At 30.5% G+C, this 22,367-nt stretch overlaps 1 protein-coding gene across 6 annotated transcripts in view; it reads left to right on the forward strand.

Annotated features, from left to right (window-relative positions):
• LOC130667044 (potassium voltage-gated channel protein Shal) overlaps nucleotides 1-22,367 on the forward strand; it is a 159,872-nt gene that overhangs the window by 57,426 nt on the left and 80,079 nt on the right. For all 6 annotated transcript variants that reach the window (XM_057468420.1, XM_057468425.1, XM_057468421.1 and 3 more), the window contains exon 2: nucleotides 3,522-3,684. In XM_057468420.1, the coding sequence (XP_057324403.1) occupies nucleotides 3,522-3,684 (163 nt within the window). The remainder of the gene's footprint in view (nucleotides 1-3,521; nucleotides 3,685-22,367) is intronic.

A 22,367-nucleotide genomic window follows, 5' to 3' on the forward strand; every position in this document is an offset into this window, starting at 1 on the left:
AATGTAATTTTGGCAGGGCAAAAATCATCAACTTTTCGCGCTAAATTTGAATTTTTTGCTCTCAATTTGAAATTTTATTTAAAAACTCCGTCATTTTGTTAAATTTTAATTTTTTTCTCAGCCCGAGGTTCATCGTACGGGAAAGACCTTCTAGTTTTATAAACTTCTTGTTTTTTTTAATTTTATCCACTGTGAAGGTCGCTATCACTGCAGTGGGGGATTTTTTTTTTGAGTCTTGGGAGATTGTGAATAACTCGCTGAATTTCGAATTTTTTGGTCCAAAAATTTAATCGTGTGTATTCATTATATATCCACTAGGGTGATTAAAAAAAAACAAAAATTTTTGTTTTTTCTCGGAACCAGGCTCAAAAGTTTCGTTTAGATGCCAAAAAAGGCCTCTGAAAATATGAGCCCTTAATGTTAATATTAAGGTTGTCAGCATCGCACTTTTCGATTTCTCATAAAACGATAAGAGAGTTTTTTACAATGCAATTTATGGTTCACAAGTTTCAAAAATCAGAAGACAAAAAAATTTTTCCTGTGTTATTCTTATGGGAAATTGAAAAGCGGGATGTGGGCAACCTTAATATTAGTGCTATAATTCATAGTGGGAAATAAGGACTCAGTTTCTTGTGGACTATTTTTTATTTCTTCAGGGCTCTACAATGAGGAATACATAACATTAAATTAACAATATACAAGCATCAAATTATAAATACAATACTTATATCTCAGTCAATACATCAACAATAATTAACCCCAATAAAATCTAACTTTTAAAATTATTAATTTCAACAAACATTTTTCAAATACTAACCAAAATTTAAAATTACTCCACAATCGTCATCAATACAAATCTTAAAATGCCCCAACTGGCAGAACAATACATCCAGAATACAATTTTAAAATGATAAATAAAAAATTGCTTTGTAAAAACCTTATTGTAAACGTACATACACAGATTATTCAACTCAGTTATAATAATATCCACTCTTAATATTAATATTAAGGGCTCATATTTTGAGAGGCCTATTTTAGCATCTAAACGAAACTTTTGAGCCTGGTTCCGAGAAAAAAAAAAATCGGTCTGTCAGTTGACCCTGCGGGCCAGCCCCAAAACTTCCCGCTGTTTTCGAGCTCAAGAACCTCGAAAACATTATTGTGAATACATTTTCGAGCTCTTCGAGCTCGAAAATACGTTTGTATGCTGTTGTTTTCGAAAAAAAACGTTTTTTACCATTTTTTCTTCAACGATATCTCTCAAACGAATTAACCGATTGAGGTGGCAATCGACGCGTTTTATCAAGTTCTAAAGCTGATCAAATTTTGAAATTGATTTATCGAGTCGATTTTGAGATATTTCAAAAAAACTAAAAAAAAAAAAATTTTTTAATTCTTTCGACAACGGTTTCTCTTGAACGAATGAAGCGATTTTGATGGTTGAGGTGGAATTCGACGCAGCTTATAAAGCTCTAGAGCCCAGTCCATTTTGGAATCAATCCATCGAGCACATTAAAAGTTATCAAAAAAAAACATTTTTGAAAAAACTTTATTTTTGGAATATCTCTGAACGAGCCCTCCCGATCAAGCTCAATTTCCTCACGGCTTCTAGATATTGACAATCCGCGTCGAATGACACCTTAAAGTTCAAAATCGGTTCATCTGTTCAAAAGATACAGGTATTTACATACGTACATACATACATACATACATACTCTCGGACATCATCTTGAAATTCGTCAGATTAGCTTCCTAGGACCTCAAAACGTCGGCATCTGATAGAAATTCGATTTTCGTAAATCGGACCGAATTTGTGAAAATTTACAATTTTCTTAGCGGGAAGTTAAAAATTGTTTTGTTTTTTTTAAATCGTCCTAATATCCACAAATATATCCTTAGAAGATTAAAACATTCCATGGTCTCCTTAAGAGGATGTGCCATCTATTTTTTTTCTCACACACATGTGAACGAACGGAACTGTCCTTGTTGCACTTACATTAGCAAATGGAAATTTCAAATGAGCCGTTCTCAGATATAAACTGCAATTTCCGAACGAGAAACATTTCATTCGATAAATAATAAGTTTACGCATCGAATGACATATTTCGTTTAATAATTTGGGTCTTTACCTGTGAAAACGGTTCATTTGAAAATCACCTGGTACACTCTCTTAATGAAAAAAATAATTTACGAAATTTTAAATTCAGTTTAAAATATTCAAAAAATTTTTTACCCTAAATATTTTTTATTAAAAATAAATTTGTAACAGTACAATGAATGCAATAATAAAGTTAATGAAAAAATTATATTCTTTTTCTATAGACCGTATGTTGAATAACGTCAAGCGAGTAGTAGCAAAAAATAGAAAGTAAAAATATGGTTAGCGATAAAAAAAATGATTTCAAGCGGTAACACACACACTTGGGCATTTACCGACACACATACGACACATTTTATAGCAGGTATAGATATAGTTATAGCCGTAGATGTAGAGAAAATGAAGCGTATGTATATTTCCGCACGAGAACTCAACGTCACTGATGGTTTTCACTCTCATCTGTTCTCTCTTCAAAATATATTTCGCCGTCACGGCCTCACATGTTCGAAGCATTAAATTTGCCGGAAGAGACGGGACCAACGACGAAATGATGAAAATATAAATATTAAGTCTACAGGAAATATAATAAAAAAAAGTGTTAAATAAAAATAAAAATATAGTAAAATAGCCTGCATAATTTGAGAAGCGAAAATGTTGAAATAAAACTAAAAAAAAAATTTCTAACCGCGCATTTAAAAAATATAAAATCCACACGTCGATTACGCTTTCAGGAAACGTATTTTTCCAACAACTCGTCCTTGGATCGTGTCACGCGCAGATGAATATTGCAACCGGGTCATTTTATCCCGGGTTTAACCCTATGGCACTCGTGCACTGGGACCCGCCCTCTCTTCTTCTGGTATAAAAAATAAAAAATGCAATAAAAAAAAAAGATCGTTCTATTCCTGGTCTCATTGAGAACAAGAAATAGAAGGAAGTCTCGTTACTCCTCTTCAACACTTAGCTAGTCTCGGCATACATGGGCCGGAAAAAGAGAGCATTAGTATAAAAAATGAATAAAATAATTCGTAACTCCCGGGTACGTGCTGTCGCATTGGTCACCATTCACGTTATCGTAAAGTCGGTTATCCGCGTTCGCGTCTACGTTAGTAGACATACCACATCATGTGCGAATTTTTATTGATCCGAGTGACTATTAAAGTAGCTGGGTTGCACCGCACTTGGACAGACCTCTTGCCAATATTATTAAATATGCATATTTAGTTCGCCAACATTTTTTCATTTTACACTACGTACAGTACTCTTACAGTCTGGAGTATTATTGCCCAGTAAATTTTTTTTCTTAATCAATATTAAATGTATAAGAATGTAGGAAATTTTATTTCTGTACCTAGCGAATGTATGTTGGCATTTTATTTATGAGTCAAGTTATATAATAAGTTTATTGTTTTATTGTCGACAGATATGGTGACATGGTACCGGAAACGATTGCGGGTAAAGTTGTTGGTGGTGTCTGCTCATTGAGCGGAGTACTGGTGATAGCCCTGCCTGTGCCTGTGATTGTCAGTAACTTCAGTAGAATTTATCACCAGAATCAACGTGCTGATAAAAGAAAAGCTCAGAGGGTAAGTTTATTATTATTTTTATTGTTAACTAATTTTTTTTTATTGGTGATAATAATTTTTATTGGAAAAAAAAAAAATATTGCGGGCATTGAAGCTTTCGGAAATTAAATTATGAATTTTTAGGGTAACATTAAAAATTTAAAAGATCAATGCGTTATTAATTTTCAAATTAAATTTTTTTCTGAGCAAATGTTTGAAGATTAAATTTTAATTTCATTTTCAAAATCTAAATGCGTGAATAAATAATTAAAAACTGATATAGGGGAGGGCTGGGCAAAACGGGGTGCCCCCGAAAATTCCTTTTGTAAATGTAATTGAGCATTATTTTGAATTTTTTTGGTTAAACTTTTTCAAAAATCGAGTATCAGTCGAGAAATCTTAATGACTTTTGCTTCATGATTAAACTATTAATTTTTTTTTCTTTCTTTGTGTCAAATAATCATGTTAAATATCATTTTTGTTCATGTAAATTACTTACAAAAAAATTTAATTTCATCAAATTCATTTAAAATCCAGAATTTTTTTTTTTCCTTTTTTAAAGGGTACCCCATTTTGCCCGCCAAAATACAAATATTTTTTTTAACGGCAACTGAAAATTTTTTCTATTTACTTTGATGATCATTAAAAAAAAAAAAGATTTAACGTATTTGAGTCCTCGAAAACTTGGTATTTCCTTAAGTACCCCCTTTTGCCCTGCCCTTCCCTAATATATAATACTTTGCAAATTTGATACTCAGTATTTTGGTTTAAATTAAAACAATAATAGGGTAGAAGTACCATTTTCGACCAGTTTTGGCCACTTAGAAATTTTGAATAAAATAATTTGTAAAATACGCAACAACACAATTATTTTTTTAAAATGTGTTTAAAAATATTTTTATCACCTATTGCAATGAAATTTTTTTTAAATATGTTTTCATTATTTAATATAAAGTATTAAATGTCCAAAAATGGAGCAGTGGTCACAAATGGTATTTCTACCCTAATTTTCTGGGTTTTGAAATTGAATCAGACAAAATTTGGATGTCATTAATCTTTAACGGAAATTGATGATTTGTGAAAAATTGGCAAACTTCCTTAATGGAAAAAAACTTTTCGATAAAAAGTTTAATAGCTGAGATGTATGTCTGCAAGAATTTAAAATTAATTTTTTTTTTATATTTGGCATCTGTCTTTGGGTAGAGGTTTGTCATTGAAGTTAATATTGCAGGAAAGCTTTAGTCCGAAATGTATTTAATAATTCAAACTTTTAATGTTCGATGATTAAATTTTATCTTACACTAAATTAAAATATAAATCAATAATTAAAATATTTGATTATTCATATACCCTGTGAAAAATTCGAGTTAACGCGGACTATTTATTTATTCTTTTCGAAGTTAAATTCACTTCTAAAGGGAGTTAATTTTAATATTTAAACTTCGAATCGGAGTGAATGCGGATCAAATAAAACCTCGATCACTTCGAATTCACTCCCGATTTATTACAGTGTAATAGAATAATTTTTGTCTTATTAATTAAGATTACGATAAAATTATCTTTAATTAATTAACGAGTCTGAAGAAGCATTGAAGTAAAAAAATATTAAATCTGATAGAATAAAAAAGATAATTTTAATTAAAATGAACAAAGAAGTCTGGTTAACTCGATAAAAAATTCCAATACCGTATTAAATTGATAGAGTTTATAATTATCCACAAACGTTTCATCAAATTAAAACTTAATGACTAAATATACACTCGAGTCCATAATAATAAGACACAATTATAAAAGATCTTTTGTCCGATACGTCAATAATGTATACATTGTCTCCATCCCGTTCCATTCTTCAGCAATCCGATAAACCGTTTTAACCTCAATTCCTTCCGTAATCTATTCTGTCGTTCTACGCCTCGACCAACGACAATTGGCTCGCGATGGGAGACCGATCTCTGCTCTTCTCTTGTCTGCTTTACTATCCTATACTCCTCTGTCTGAAGCATCATTTCCGTTTCAATTGTAATCCAATAAGTAATAAGATCGCATATAACTACATTCAATCTCTACTTACGCTCCATGTCTGACTATCCAATATTCATTTCACTAAAACTATTATTTTAAACATTTAATGTCTTGTAATAATGATAATAATAATAATAATAATTATTATTATTATTATTATCTCACTTATATAATTAAGAGAATAAGGATAATTTGGTTACCGCCTGATCTACGTGATGAATTGGATGAAATTTCGTATTGTCATAAATAACTTGACTTGAATTCGTACTTCATAATATTAAAAAATTTTTTGTTTTAATTATTGATGATGGGAAATAAGTATAATGTGTGACAGGGAATGAAACAAGACGATTTCAGACTAGGGTGAAGTTGGCTACCCGAGCTACAGGGGAGGTGTGACATCACCCGCAGTCTGAAATCGTGTTTCATCCTGTCACACACCATATTTTTCATGATTACCTGCATCGGAACCTCAAGATTCAGTGTCGGCAGCCAGTAACCCATACAAAGTCGCCGAGCTTCGAAATTTTCCTATAGATTGGCCGATACCTGGTTTGCAATGATTGGTTAATAAATGGCTATCTAGTACTGGCCCGTGCATGGTGAAGCATTGGCGGCCGTCTTTTTGCTTATAGAAACGGCGCAGAATTAACCGCCGTTCGTTGGCCAACGGTTTGATCGAGTGCTCTTGATACCAAGCTTTGGCCGATGATTGATTGCCACGATTGGCCAATGCTTGGCATACCGTTATCATCCGATATTTAGTTGATCTTCGGCCGATGCTTGAAAATTGGCAGCCATTCACGACCCAGTAACGGGGCGATTCTTTTTTTTTTGTATGGGAAGAAACAAATTAATTTCAAGCCGATGATGCGGAGAATTGTTTAAGAATGAGAGATATGTAATTTACAGTGACTTCTTAAATAGTAAATATCTCTAAAAACGAATTAGTGAAAATCAAGTGGCAATCACTATTTGGCAGTGAATAGTCACTTATTGCTAGTGAAAAGTATACCACTGTTTGAATTAGTGACATACTTTTCACTAGTAAACAGTGAATAGTCACTATTTTTACTGTTTCACATTTAAGAGAGTACAATAAAAATATTATTTTCACTCATATTTAGTAATTTTATTTGGTTAATTAAAACTGTCACTTAAGAAATGAAATGAGTAAACTGAAGTGACAAGCAAACAAATGAACATTAAATATAATTAAGACCCCGTGTAGAAACAATTGCATTTCTTCCCAAGGGAAGAAACACGCATGTTTTTGCTGCTGTATGAAGGAATTCGAGAATTACGAATTCGCTAGTAGTTGCTCGCAGCATCGACTTGAAATTGACTGTAGAGACAGGGAAACTTTAACTTTCGATGCTGGTATCATGAAACTTTAATTTAATTTTAAATTACATGCTAAAAAAAAATGATAATCATTACGATCTTTCAATAGGAAATGATTACCATATTGTAAGTATGTGATAATTATTATCATGCTCTTATTTTTTCGTATAGTAATATTTATTATTGTCGATAGTAATGGCTAACATTTAGATAGCAATATTTCTTATATCTGAAAAACTTGTAAATTTTACCATCTGAGATAGTACACAGTTGAAAATTTTGTGTTCATGTGTATAAAAATTCAATGGTTAAATATTTTGTGTCAATTATTTGACACTTTCAAGTGTAAATTTAACTAAAGTTGAATGTGTTATCTGATCTCAAAAAGTTTTAAACCTGTATTGTTGTTTGACACAAGTATAATGTGTTAAATTAACACAAAAAATTAAGTGGACCGTTTCGGACATGTGATTTGTATTAAATTTAACACTAATTTTTCAACTATATAATGATTATTATCTCAGATAAAAATAGTTACCATTTTCGACAGGAAAAGTTAATATGAAAGAATGAGAATTTTTCAAAGGTAAAGATGGAAATAGTTACTTCGTTGAGATGAAAGATATTGCCGCTTTTTTTCGCGCGTATAAATAACTCAATTTTCCATCGTTTATACAATTTGACAGTTTTTTTTTTCTTACGATTTGTGAGTCGTATATTAAAAAATTTTGTTAAATATATACGTAGAAAAGTTCGCCATAAAATTTCCAGTGCTAGTTCAGTAAAACTGAAGCCAACTACAATGGGACTTTTTACAGTGCTCTTTATAAAATATAAAGTTTCAAAGCAAACTATAGACATATACATTTTATACGAAGTACCGTAAAAAGTCCCACTGGTGCTAGTTGTTCGAGCTTTATAAGCGCCACTGTAATTTTTATCTAAATTTCAACCTTGAATTTTATAGAAAAATTCTATGTGTTATTTTTCCATCGGTCATTTTTAAAAATTTTAAAGATTTTCGAACAGTCACAAATTTGATAGTTAATTAATTTTTTCTATCAATTAGGAATAAAATCAATAAATTATTTTTATCGAGTAGTCGAAAAGTAAATTATCAGATAAAAAACGAAATTAATAGTCATATATATTTCTATGATTATTATTAATCTGTCTCACATTAAATATGCATGTAGGACTATTTAAGGTCTATTATATACTGCGTACCCTTATAATTTATTTAATACACATTTAAGATATAAGATGAAATATATATCTAACATACTCAAAGGTCTTTTCACATGCACTTGTGATATACAACTGTCTCTTGAGTTTACAGAGCGTGGCCACGTTTATCTCTCTGTGGAATAACGGCAATAAGGTGTGGGAAGGATATTGCGGGTGCCTTGTGGCTATATAACTTTATATATCTATATATATATATGTACCTATATATATGTACCTATATATATGTATATAGTAAAACGCATGAGATCCTAGACTTGAAGTAATTTCCAAGTGTTGGCTTGTGCTTTAGCATTTCTCTAGAGAATGCGAGATGCTGGATGCTATAACGGTCGGTGTGTAGAACATTTCGAGAATAGGCGGTAATGGATGTGCCACGGTTGCACTTTGCTAAACAAAATCGTTTTCTTGTACTCTTTATTTAAAATTATGCTAAACAGATGTTTTTTTTTACTTTAGACAATTCAATTAATTTAAATGCTGATAGGAATTTTCTCTTTAGATCCATACATAACTTATATGGAATAAGTATTCTGCATCTTTAAAAAAATATTTCTTTTTTCATACCTCGTTTATTTTTAAAATTAACAACCCATACAAAAAAAAAGAATCGGCCCATTACTGGGTCGTAAATGGTTGCCAATTTTCAAGCATCGGCTGAAGATCGGCTAAATATCGGATGATAACGGTATTCCAAGGATGGCAGTCGCAAGCATTGGCCAATCATGGCAATCAATCATCGGCCAAAGCTTGGTATCAAGAGCACTCGATCAAACCGTTGGCCAACGAACGGCGGTTAATTGTGCGCCGTTTTTATAAGCAAAAAGACGACTGCCAATGATTCACCATACACGGGTCAGTATAGTTAGCCATTTATTGGCCAATCATTGCTAACCAGACATCGGCCGATCTATTGGAAAATTTCGAAGCTCGGCGACTTTGTATGGGGAATTTTTTTCCGCTTCGGAGTAAATTTCACTCCAAGGGGATTAAATAAATAAACAGTTATCCACTCCACATTCACTCCGGGTTTAATCCGCGTTCAATCTGCAAATTTTTTATAGTGTAATAAAATAATATAAAAATTGATAGCAAGATAAAAAAAAATACTGATAAATATAATTAATTTAGTTTTGAGTCAGTTCACTTAACAAAAATTTAATATCGATTGTTAAGCGCGTATTTTTAAAATTTCGTTAGCAAATTTCATAATTATTCGTTTGAAAAAGACCGCGGTTTTATAAAAAAACGTCTTTTGAAAACTTGATTAATCATAATTAATTAATGAATCAAATAAAGTTTATGCAAGTTAGCTGTCGATAGAGTAGAAATTTTAAATAATTTATCCGTCTTGAAAATTAAATTTAATCAGACAAATAATTTATGCATAAAAAAATTCAACCATTAAAGTAATAATAAAAATTCGATAAAAAAAGTCGTAATTATCATGATAAAGTCCGTAATTATTTAAAATAATAATAATATTAATTGAAAAAATTATAATTATAATTATAATAGGGGGAATATGAATATTAAAATAAAAATAAATTAGTAAATTTAAATATGAAGCACACAGGAAGAGGGTTTTAACTGTAAAGTTAAACGAGGCAACTGTAAAATATAAAGTGAAGGAAATGGTAACATCTTTCGTTTAATTCCCGTATACTCTGAAACCTGGGGGCCAGTCGAGTTTTCCCGGCGGTGTTGGGTAGAGAAAGAGAGAGAGGATGAAAAAAAAGGAAGCGAATAGTACAGAAAATACAAGTTCACAACCGAAATAAATGCGAAAAGATTTCCTTTCCTATATGTACACATTTACACATATTTTAAAAAGCAAGCAAAGAGGATATATTTCACAACTGGCGATGAATACTCGTGATAGTAATATTACAAGCAAAAGGTCAGACAAGTAATGGGCAGCTTAAAAAAAAATAACGAAAAAAACTACCAGTTCAATTTAAAACTGTATGTTTAAGCAAGGTCTTGCACACCTCTTTTCTTATCTCCTCGTCATTTATTTTTTCCATTCTACTACTTCTTTCTTGTCTAAACAAAAAATACATTAGTTGTTAGTAGTGTGTAGTTTGTATTTTCAGACATATATCGTATTGTTTATGCTTCTTAAAGTATTTAAAAATTAAACAAACATACAAATAAAAAAGTCGAATGTGAGTTGATAGTCAAAGTATGTCCGCAGGGTGAATATGAGCCTTGTTGTGGTTCATAATACAAGACTATTTTTTTCCGTCATAAATTTACAGTATGAATTATTGACGATCTGTACACACAGATAATTTTTGAGTAAAAATTACCCATGAAGTTTGCTACTGTAAGGATATCTAGCCAGTAACTAAATTTTTATTATGTTGTTAGTAGAAATTGCACTTCATTTAGATGCTATCGAATAGTATATTTTACATGTGCATTAGGGTGAGCCAAAAAAAACTAACCTATCGAATTTACGTCTTAAAAAGAACCTATTTATCAAGAAATAAATTCTCCCATTGGGCAAAATTTTTAGCTCAATTTTAAAAGGTGTCGGTAGCCATTTGAAATTTCCCATTTAAATAACATGCAAAAAAAAATTTTTTTTGATTAAAAATATTATAACTTTTGAACCGTGTAAGATAAAAATTCGGCTCTAGAATATTCTTGTAGGGCATTAAATTTCTTAAAAGAAAGTCCTGGGAGTCGAATTTGTAAACTTGATATTTCGTATACTCACAGGCTATCAAAGTCTAGAGTAAACAGAATCATACAAATTTAAGGCTTTATTTGGATTTTCCAAATACTTTTCTTTTATTGTGATCGATGACAAAATATTATTTGTTACAACGAGGATATTGTTGGTGATTTCATTGCACTACATGTAGAACAAATTTTCTCGTAGTATTGATATTTTTAACATTAAAGCCTCAAATTTGTATGATCCACGATTTGATTGATACCACGTTATCAACTTTTTGGGTAATTTTTACTAAAAATTTTTTTGCGTGTGAAAAAATTCGTTCAAAAAAACTTTATAAGTGAACTTTTATGTTAATCATTTTTGGAACTTCGAAAATAATTAAGAGTAAAATGATTTAACAACTGAATACTTTTCGGTAGAGGTAGGTAGTTCTGGACCTGTATAGTTCCATGAACTATGTCTTTTGTTGGATACGTATCCGATCGTTCCTCAAAATTCACTTTAGTATACTCACTAGTTCTTTTTTGTCCACCACTGCCGTCGTTACCAACAAGCAGTAAAGCAGCAGAATAATTTTGATTAGTGATTTCTTACGGAACTTTGAGTTGAATACCAAACATAATTCATTCTCTATTTATTATAAAATAATATAGTTCGCCGTGAATGCGTCTTAAACACATAGGTCGCATAGCATAATGTTGTGCATACTAGAATATTTTGTATGTCTACGTTCTAAAAACTGAATCTTCATGAGAATTAAAAACATTAAATAGTTCAACGGATATGATTCCAGGAACTAGTTCCCGGAATGTTCCCGGAACTACCCACCTCTACTTTTCGGGCAGATTTTGAGGAATTTTTTAATCAAAAAAGTACTTTATTTAAGAATTTTTTCAGTATAAAGAATTTAAAAAAATACTTTTATCAGAACTTTCAAAAACGATGCCAGGAAGCTGAAAACTTCCTTCACTTTGAATTTTTTCAAAATATCAAAAAATAACAAAAGTATTTTTTAAATATCTGCCTTGGATTGAGTTGTGAAAATTAAAACTGTTTAAAAATTTTACTTCTCATTTAACGTTTACCACAAGAATTATCAGACTAAATAAATACTTGCAACCTGCAGTCTCTACGTGACTTCCCGAGTATCACTACTATGTAACTTAGTAAATATGTTATAAATTTATAGCCCATTAAATTATTTTCTCACTAATACTTTTTTAATTTTTATTATCATCAAAGTTTATGATACAAATCTTCATGATTGACCGTAAAATTTATTAATTTTGTTGACAGTATGGTCATGGAATTTAAAAAAAAAACTTAACCCACGCAAACAAATTTTTTATTAGTCTCATAATCAATTTAATAATTTATAAAAAATAATTTTTTTTAAAATATCAGTAATATTAAAAAAATAAAACGAATAAAAATTTTACATTCAATGATAACTTAAATATTTTCTTTAATTAATTTTAATAAAAAATAATAACCTTGACTACGTTCACTAAAAAAATATGAGTATCCAAAAATAAGAACAAAAATGATATTTTTAGCTTTTGAATTTATTTTTAAACATTCCAATGACCAAGTAATTTCTTCGATAGCGTGACCTCCCTTTGCTGTTTTCATGTATATAGACGTAATACGTAACGTAACCCAACACATACATATATCCAGCAGAGTACAGTAGTATAGAGTTGTTGTAGGTCGACCACTTGAATTTATATCCGTTTCTATCCAGTAACGTCCAGTAGTTTACGTACGGTTCGCTGAACTGACGTTTCAACAATATCTAACTGTTAAACCGAAGGAGCTTTAAAGCCATTTACAAAAGGTCAAGTACTTAAATTTATTTACACCTTTATTCATTTATTTACCAGAAGAATTTAATTCTTCGTGTGGGAAAAAGTAATTTTTATATAGGTTACTCATAAAAAAAAAATTTATTACTTTAATCGGTTTTTAAAAGCAATAAATCAATAATTCAAATATTATTACTATAAAATATATGTGTGGGGATTGTTGATAAAACGTTTTAACTGGTTAACGATAAAGTTTATTAATGGGCAATGAGCCATATATATTATTTATATATTTATATGAAATATAATAAATTTTATAAAGTGGGTTATAGTCTTATTGTGTTGATTTATGATCAGTTATATATTATGTAATTTACTATATTGATATATATTTTACTTTCTATAAAACAATTAACGGAAATTGTTAAATTAATGTCTGATGTGAGGGATGAGAAAAGAGGGTAAGAAAAAATGTGTGCCTTTGATTTAGTGACTTTTGTTTGGTGACGGTACATTCTGAATTGAAATTGAGAAAGACGGATTTCGCGAAAGAGGAAAAGGAAGTTGGGAAAAAAGAGGTTGGAGAAAAATAAGGCGACGGAGGGGAAATAAGGAGCGGGAGAGGAAGGATTGAACGGTCGGAAATTGAAGTTAGGTATTTGGTGACGCGCGACTGGTTGCGATTGACGATTTCTCTCGAGTTTAGGAATCTTGGGAACGGAGAGAAGACTGAGAATGACGACAAGGTAATCAGATTGGCTTTCACGATGATCGATTGGTTCACTCGGTAAAAAAAGCTTAAGACCTTTCATGGAAGAGTTTGGATTACTTGCTAACTATTTTTTTAACCAAGATTTTGTAAGTTAATGGATTTTGTGAGTCTGTTATTTAGACCCTCAGACTCTAAGAGTATTTTTCTTAAATCTCTGAGATAATTTATAGGAAATCATTGAAATCCGATGAGTTGTGAACGTTTATAATAAATCTTGTGAGCATCGCATTCGAAAGTTTACACGTGCTTCCTGAAAAACAACTTTCAGTCGAGAAATATCCCACGGTAACTCGAAAATTAATAACCGGTTCCGATGGAAAAAAGCTTACTTTTTTCGTAATCAGTTCCTCTGTCGCGAACTAGGATTTGAATTTTAAAAATAAAATTCTATAGTTTTTCAAAGCTCTTCAAGTAAAAAATCCTAAAGATTCAAACTTTTTTTAAAAAACCGGCATATTAATTTACACGGTTATTTTGAATAATCCAGTTCCGGTAACGACGACGAGCTTCCTCGTTAAGATTTTGTTTGGTTCATTTTTTCTGATGACTACAATAAGGGTTATCTTGCGACATTTGAGCCATAAAAAATATCCGAGGGTCTAGTGTCTCGTTATCTCAAATATTCATTATTTTTTTTTTTATTAAAATTTTACAAACTCATCTTTACACAGCAATAAAAAATACTTTACAAACGAAATCTTAAATCTTTCTTTTTTCAATTAAAAAAATAAAATATTTAAATTCAATATTTAAATCCCCTTGAAAAAAGTTATTAAGTAGTACAAGACATCAATAGTCAGCCGTTTTTTTTTGCTACCAAACGATTTTCAATCATTTTAAAAAAAGTTTATTTATGAAACTGAGCTGAAAAAGTAATTACTTTTTCAATTTTCATTTTCACTAAAAGAATCGCAGCTGAAAAAAAATTCAATGCTAAAAATAATATCAAAAAATACTGAATTGATGTTCTTACTCTACAGAATAACAAAAAAAAAAAAACCTGTATCAATTCATAACACAAGAAATGTTCTTTATATATCGACAAAAGGCTTAGCAGTGAAAAAAATTCTAAAAATTTGTATTCAGGTGAGAGCATAAAAATCTGTCACAAATTTTCACATCAACGATTTTGTTATCGTTTCTACGCGTTACATTCCCTATATTACACTCGATATCAATACAGCTGATCAGCCAATGTATATAAATATATAAGCCGATAGTATCTTTCAGTCAATAAATAAACTCACAAAATTATGTGTTTATCGTTGCCTCAAGCATTTTTGGCACTTTACACAAAATTACAGTTTACCATATTATTATATACTTTTTTTTCCGTTTTATTTTTTCTTTACCTATTATTTAATTTATGTATACATATATATATATATATATATATATTCATTTTTTTTTTAAACACTTCCAAATTTATCGCCTTCAATACGATCAAGTACGATCTTGTACACAGCAGACTCGTCTAGTATATTAGCCAGTTCACATTTGAGGATTCAGACAGTGAGCTGTTTATTTTGGAACATTGCCAGAAACACTGTCTGGTTATATCTTAACTTAATTATCATTATATTTGAACAAACAAAAAAATGTCCACTACAATAAAATCTAATAAAATAAACATTAAACAAACTTATTATTAATGTCAAAAGAAACTATTTTGAAATTGACCTATGCTAAATTTATCATAATTTACATTTAAATAAACCTTCATATATATATGTATATCCATTTTGTTTGTTTCAATTCTATATTTAAATTTACAAATTAAAAATGTATTTTAAATTTTTTCCGAGTTTATTTTTTATCGTTTTTTACAAATCTATATTTTCAAAATTTTTTTAAAACATAACAAAAAATTTTTTCCTATGGTCTCGCGTTGGTTTAAACGTTATATTGATTTATAAAAATTTTCGTTTATCAATGAGACAAATACACTAATCCCAAATGTCACATAAATATCGAGTATTTAATACGTGATTAGTATTCATTCAAAAATTTTTAGTGAGTGTACTAGAAAAAAAAAATGAAAATTTATTCAGTGACAATGACGCAAGTTGTTATGAATTGATTTACCTGCAACAGATGTACAACCGTGCACAAACAATCCTCACAAATTTACAGAATGGAATACATATAATGAATAGTTGTGCCCACATGACCTGAAAGCATTATTGTTTCGGAAGGTGTTCCGTTTCAAATCACGATGAGACCGATGGTTTACTCGAGTTTATCGGTTACATGCACGCATGATTTTGTATCAACTACATGGACCTCTTTACTTATGAGTATATACATTACCATCAGCCTTAATGATGCAATGCAGTACAAAACGAAACAATCCAAAATCCAATACAACAGACAGTAAATGAAATATATAGGGGGGAGGAGTAAACAGGGTATTTAAGGAAATTCTAATTTTTTTCTGGCAAACTTCCCTGATGTCTAGAAAATTAAATAACACTGGTGTAGGCAGTGTAATTTGGCGGTGTTAAATCGGTGTAAAAAAAAATTCCACGTATAGAAATTAGAAGAGAAAGATGTAGGGAAGGAGGGGGCAAAGTGGGCCCCTCAAAATTTTCTATACGCAAATAAATTCGGACGGATAATAATAAGCTTAGCGAAATTTCTTATATAATGAGGGCTAAAATAGACCACCAAAAATTTTCATTAAATATAATTTATTAAGAAAGTTAAAGATAATAAAATTACGTTTTAAAGTTACATCGCCGCAGTCTATTGAAATGATTTTTTATATTATTAAAGTACAATCGTTTTATAGTTATTTGCAATTATCACACGTATAAAGAGTAAAAAATATTAAATCCGAAATTTTTCGGAGGGCCCACTTTGCTCCTAATTTTCGATTTTTCAATTTTAATGGACGCATCATCATGAAGTGAATAAGTATCAAGGGTCTGAAAGAAGTAAACGCGTAAAAAAAAAATTAATGATAATATATAATTATTTTCTTTAAGGGGCCCACTTAGCCCCCCTCTCCCCTATTACATATAAAAATTTAATGAATATTATCTGGAGGAAATTTCAGTTTTGCTATGTAGTTATTTAAATAATTACTTGTGTTCTACTCTCTTAAATATGAAATAGTGAAAATAGTGATTATTCACTGTTTACTACACTCTGAAAAATCACCGGGGTAAGTCCAAGCGGTGTAGGTGTTGAAATTATCGGTGTTAAATTAACCCTCGAAAGCGGTGTTAAAATAACGCCCCCGCCGGTGTAAATATTCTGTACCGGTGTTAAAAAATATTCTCCGGTGTTAAAATAACACCGCTGCCGGTGTAGATATTCTTTACCGATGTTAAAATATTTTACTTTGTGAATATTTTTACTTACTCGATCACTATACTTGTTAATAAATGATATTTTTTATTAATTTTCATAGAGAACTGTCATTTTTTGTGTTTTATAATCTTTAAAGTTAATACTCGAAGCGGACGCAGTTTACTCAGCTTTTACACCGGTATTACTCCGCTTTTACACCTGTTACCCCACTTTTACACCGATATTACTTCGTTTTTACACCGGTTACCCCGCTTTTACACCGGTTACCCTGATTTAACTCCGGTATTGTTAACACCGGTGAATTACTCCTCCTACACCGGTGTAATTTTATTTTAACACCGGGCGGAGTTAAAATGAGTCCATTTTTAACACCGCTCTTTTTACAGTGTAGTAAAAAGTATGTCACTAGTTCAAATAGTGGTATACTTTTCACTGGCAATAAGTGAATATTCACTGCTAAATAATAACACCGCTTTCGGTGTTGAAATTTAACACCAAAAGTTTAACACCTACACCACGTGGACTTACCCCGATTTTTTTTACAGTATATCAATTATTATTAACCGTCCGTATTATACGATTATTTGCCATGTCCAATAATGTTTAATTGTTAAATAAATATTTGGTTCCATACAAAATATATTAAAGTGCCCTTCTTACGTGAGTAAATTTACATTTATATAACTTTGTGATCTCAGTGCCTTTACAAGTGGATTTGTATTCCATAAAACGATTATATTGCTACTTTATCTTTGTCGCTTGCTATAGTTAATCCGTCTAGCTATTTTCATCGTCAATCTATAACCACACAGAACCAGTACAGAATATATAGGAGAATATAGTAAGCTCAGGCCTTATTTCAAGAGTTTGAGAGTTACTACTTGAGTTACTCGAACAAATCGGGTGGGTTCAACTCTCGAGTCTCGAGAGCACTCGCCCGTGGAAATTCTCCCGAGTATGGTTGTGAGTCCACAAGCTATATATCTACACTTATATTCTCAGAATAAACTCAGTTAAACCATAGGGTTAATAGAGTTTTGTCCCTTTTTTTTTACTCTGGCTGCTGCTAACTAATACACAAGTCTCAGTTTCATTTTGTAGTGCGATTAATTTATTTCTTTACTTCCATTTCGTTGATTTATTTTCGGCCTTGTTTTTAGTTCTTATTAACAGACTAATTCAAGAAAATTCTAAGCAAATAGCCAATCTGTCACGTCAAATTAATTGCTTTATTTTTTAAAACTTTTTAAATTTGCTAACTTTTTTTTTTATTTTTAATTACATTCTATTTATTTTTTTATTGTTGTCAAGTAATTTAACTCTTATCCGAAACATGTTTTTACAATCTAAATTTATGTTGACAAATTATTTTCTCACAACATTTTTTAATGAAAATCTTGAAAAAAATTATAAGATAATTTTTTTTACTATAAAATATTTTCGAACATTTAAATACAAAAATGTACTTTTTTTTGTATACTGTAAAAAAACGGGAGTGAATACGGATTTTTAAATAATCACTCCACATGAGGAGTGAATAGGGATATTTTTTTATGAGCGGAGTGACGCGGATTTTATTTCAATCCGCATTCACTTCGGTCCGGAGTTTTGATACTTAAATAAATTTATATTTATTAGAAACCGCTGTTAATTAGGAACACAATTATTTGAATAAGTAATTGATACAGATATTAATAATTAAAGTAAAATATTATGTTTTTAATTTATAAACTGTTTTAGTAACTCACTAAATTATAATTTCATATATGAATCGTTTATTTGAGAAACCCCATAAGTCATGTTTTTTACGAAATTGGGTTTTTGGCATTTTTGGGCTCTTTTGATGTCTCTGCATAGAAATCAATCAAAATATGCATCAAATCAGCGTTTAAAAAAAAAATTAACGGGGTGACAGCAATTTCATTTAATTGAGAAACCCCATAATGACTCAAATAAACATATGCAATTTTAGTGTTACAGAAATAATTTTTTTTATTTTTTATTTAAAATTCGCGCTTTCCCATACAGGAGCTGCCAAAGTTGAACAACGGGCCCCTACTTGGCCCAGCACTGGGGAACCTAGCTTTGGCACACCTATATTGGCCCAGGCTTCGGCCAGGACTGGGTAACTTAGCCTTGGCCATCCAATGGCAAGCCAGACTTGGGCCAAGACTGGGTAACCTAGCCTTGGCCGTAACAATGATTACCCAGGCTTGGGCCAAGACTGGGTAACCTAGTCTTGGCTATCCGATGGCAAGCTAGACTTGGGCCAAGACTGGGTAACCTAGCCTTGGCCGTCCAATGGCAACCCAGACTTGGGCCAATGTAGGATTACCCAAGTTTGGATATACCTATGGTTTATATAAGTAGATCATATAAATGTACCAGTTCAACGTTAGTAGGTTCGTCCAGTAGCTACCGTTCGGACCTAGTAATCAGAAGGACGGCAGTTCGCTCCCAGAGTCCAGCAGAATTTCCACCGAGTTTTTTTCACATCATTTACCTCCCCTAGATGATTAAAACGTTAATGATCATGAATTCTACGAGGTTAATAATAATAAATTTTTTTTAATTAAATTTATTCGTTTCCTGGAAGCCTGGGCCAGGTCTGGCAAACAAGCATGGGCCAGGTCTGGTAACCAAGCATGGGCCAGGTCTGGCAACCAGGCTTGGCCCGAGATTATCATTCCAGGCTTCTACCAAGGCTGGGCCAAGACTAGCTTACAAGCCTGGCCCAAGGTTCTACAAAGTTGGGCCAAGTCTGGGCCAAGCCTGGGCCCGTGGTACTTTCCTCTCTGGGTTTTTGGGAAATTAATTTCAAATGTTGTTTTATTGTTGACTATTATATGACTAATTAAAATGTTTAAATTAATTATAATTTTTTGTAATTTCTGAGTTTCAGAGTTCAAATACATATTTAATACTTCATTTTATCAGTCTAATAAATGATTTGAGTGGAAACATTTAAAAAAACAATGATTTTATAACTATTTTTCCGTTTGGTTGAGAAACCCCATAAGTCAATCAACTTTAAATAATTTTTTTAAGTAGTTTCAGTTAAAAAATTAAATTTTTTTTGTTGAATCTTTTTCAGAAACGCTAACATTATTGTATTCAATTATTTATTTATTATTTTAATGTCAAGTTTTTCCAAAAAAATGTTTTTTGTGTTTCCTGAAAAATTTTGTTTTCTTGACTTATGGAATTTCTCAAATAAACGATTCATCTATAATATATAGTGAAAATATTAAATTATTGAATAGCTATAGTGACATAATTTTTATGGGAATATTTTGTATTTCTGTACAATATGAAATGTTATATCGTGGTATGGTTGATGTAAGTCATACGACAATTTGTGACAGTGGAATTATATTTGTTTTCTTATCAGCTGCTTATAATTTTTAAAAATCATTTCGCGCGAATATATGGAAAGGGAGCTCGTAATTATTTCCGTACTCAATATAAATGTCAAAATATCACAGATCTAAGCTTACTGTGTATTAGTAATTTTTTTTTTAATTAATATTTTCCGAAACTCTCTTTCGGAGTGAAATTTATTCCTAAGGGGAGTGAAAAAATAAAAAGTCATCCACTCCATGTTCACTCCGCAAATTTTTTACAGTTTATGGATATTTTTTTCGTATTTATTTATAAAAGATATCTATTGGAATGAACTTGACATTAACGAAGTGAAGATAATAGAAAAAAAAAAAATTAAATAATAATAGACAGATGAAAAAAACAATTTAATAAATGACAGTTTTCTGTTGCATTGGGATATTTTATTGAATTTAGGTATAAAACTATAACTAAACTCCACGACCCGAATCTCACGTGAATACTCGATCGACAAGCGTGCGGCAGGTTCGTTAAGCGCTTTTATAGACTAGTATATAGCGAACAAATATACATATCTCTAGACTCAAGAGTACTGAGCTAGTAGTGAGGGTTAAAACGCGAATGTTTTCGGAATATGCAATTTCCGTATTCATTCTACAACAGTAGCCATCAAGAATTTCAGCATTGTCAATTTCATAGTCGTTCGCTATACCCGACGAGACTATTTTTTAAAATTTTTCTCTAGTTATTTTTTTATTTTTTACGCCCGTTACAAAACACTTTCAATCAGATTTTGTTTCCACACGCAAAAATACCACCGTTGCCAATCACATCAACGGCTACTATTTTAAATCGCCAGTTTCCTAGTTGTTCATTTTTTATATATCCCTATCGATTAGTATTTTTTTATATTTCATTTTACTACGATCAGATCAACAGTGAGAAGTTTATTTGACATTTCGATACGATATTGTAACTCGTTAACGATTCACACGTTCACTTTTTTTTTTACTGAACATTATTGTATTCTATCATTATACATTTGATTCAAATATTATTTAATGAATAGCAGATCGTTGCAAAAGGAATGGGGAGGGGGTGAAAAAAAGTTGCCAATTGTGATGATTGCAATTTTTTTTCTTTCACAAAAATACAAAAAAATTGAGTAAGATCAAAGACAGTTTTTTTTTACCTTCAACATATATGACGTATATATTCAATGTATATATGAATAAATTATCGATTGAAATCAATAAAAGTAAATTACTGTCACTTTATTTGAGTAAAATTGCTGTTAATTGATCAAAACAAAATTTTAGTAAATTTATTTTGAAATTAAAAATTTTATGTGGCACAATTGCCCCATGATTTTTATTTCGTCTTATAGTTGAGTTTTAAAAAAAATTCTAGATAAGACGTTTTGGCTCTGCCTTCTCTTAAATCGATTATCGATAAATCAAAAAAATTTTCTATAAATATTAAATGAAATTATATATTATATTAATAACCTATTAATACATTCATTGGCTTCACTGGTAACGCTCGATTAATTACGAAATAAATTTTATTTAAACAGTACTTGTCCCCACAAGTTTATATTAAAACAAAATTGACCGTCTGTTATCACAAAATTAATTTTGTCCCTCAACAGACAATTTGACAATTACCCGAAACAAATTACGGCAATAATTAAAAACATTTGTAATGTAATATTTAATCTAAAATCCTCTTTAATCAACTGATAGTGTGATACTTAAATAATTATTTAATTAACTTATAATTGGACCATCAAATTTGAGCTCCGTTTTATAATTGATATGTACTTATAAATATTTATGCTAATTGAACTAGATACTATGATTTGTTAATAGAATTTGATGATGTATTAACTGAGGAAATTAGACATGAAAGGATTAGTTAGTTATTAACGAGCTATTCGTGACTGTTCTTCACCTTTATTCTGAAATTTTACTTCTAGAAAAAAATAATATTATCATGAATAAGATTTAATGCATATTATAAAGTTATTTAAAATTTCAAAATTTTATTGTTATCTGCTGAGAACAAAATTTATTTACTCAATATTTTTATTAGGGTGGGCCAAAAAAACTAATTTTTTTTCTTTAGTTACCGTGAAAGTATTGTTCAAGATGATGAGAAAAAAATTCTG

Source organism: Microplitis mediator, chromosome 4, assembly GCF_029852145.1.
Source record: "Microplitis mediator isolate UGA2020A chromosome 4, iyMicMedi2.1, whole genome shotgun sequence".
In the NCBI taxonomy this organism is placed as follows: Eukaryota; Metazoa; Arthropoda; class Insecta; order Hymenoptera; family Braconidae; genus Microplitis; species Microplitis mediator.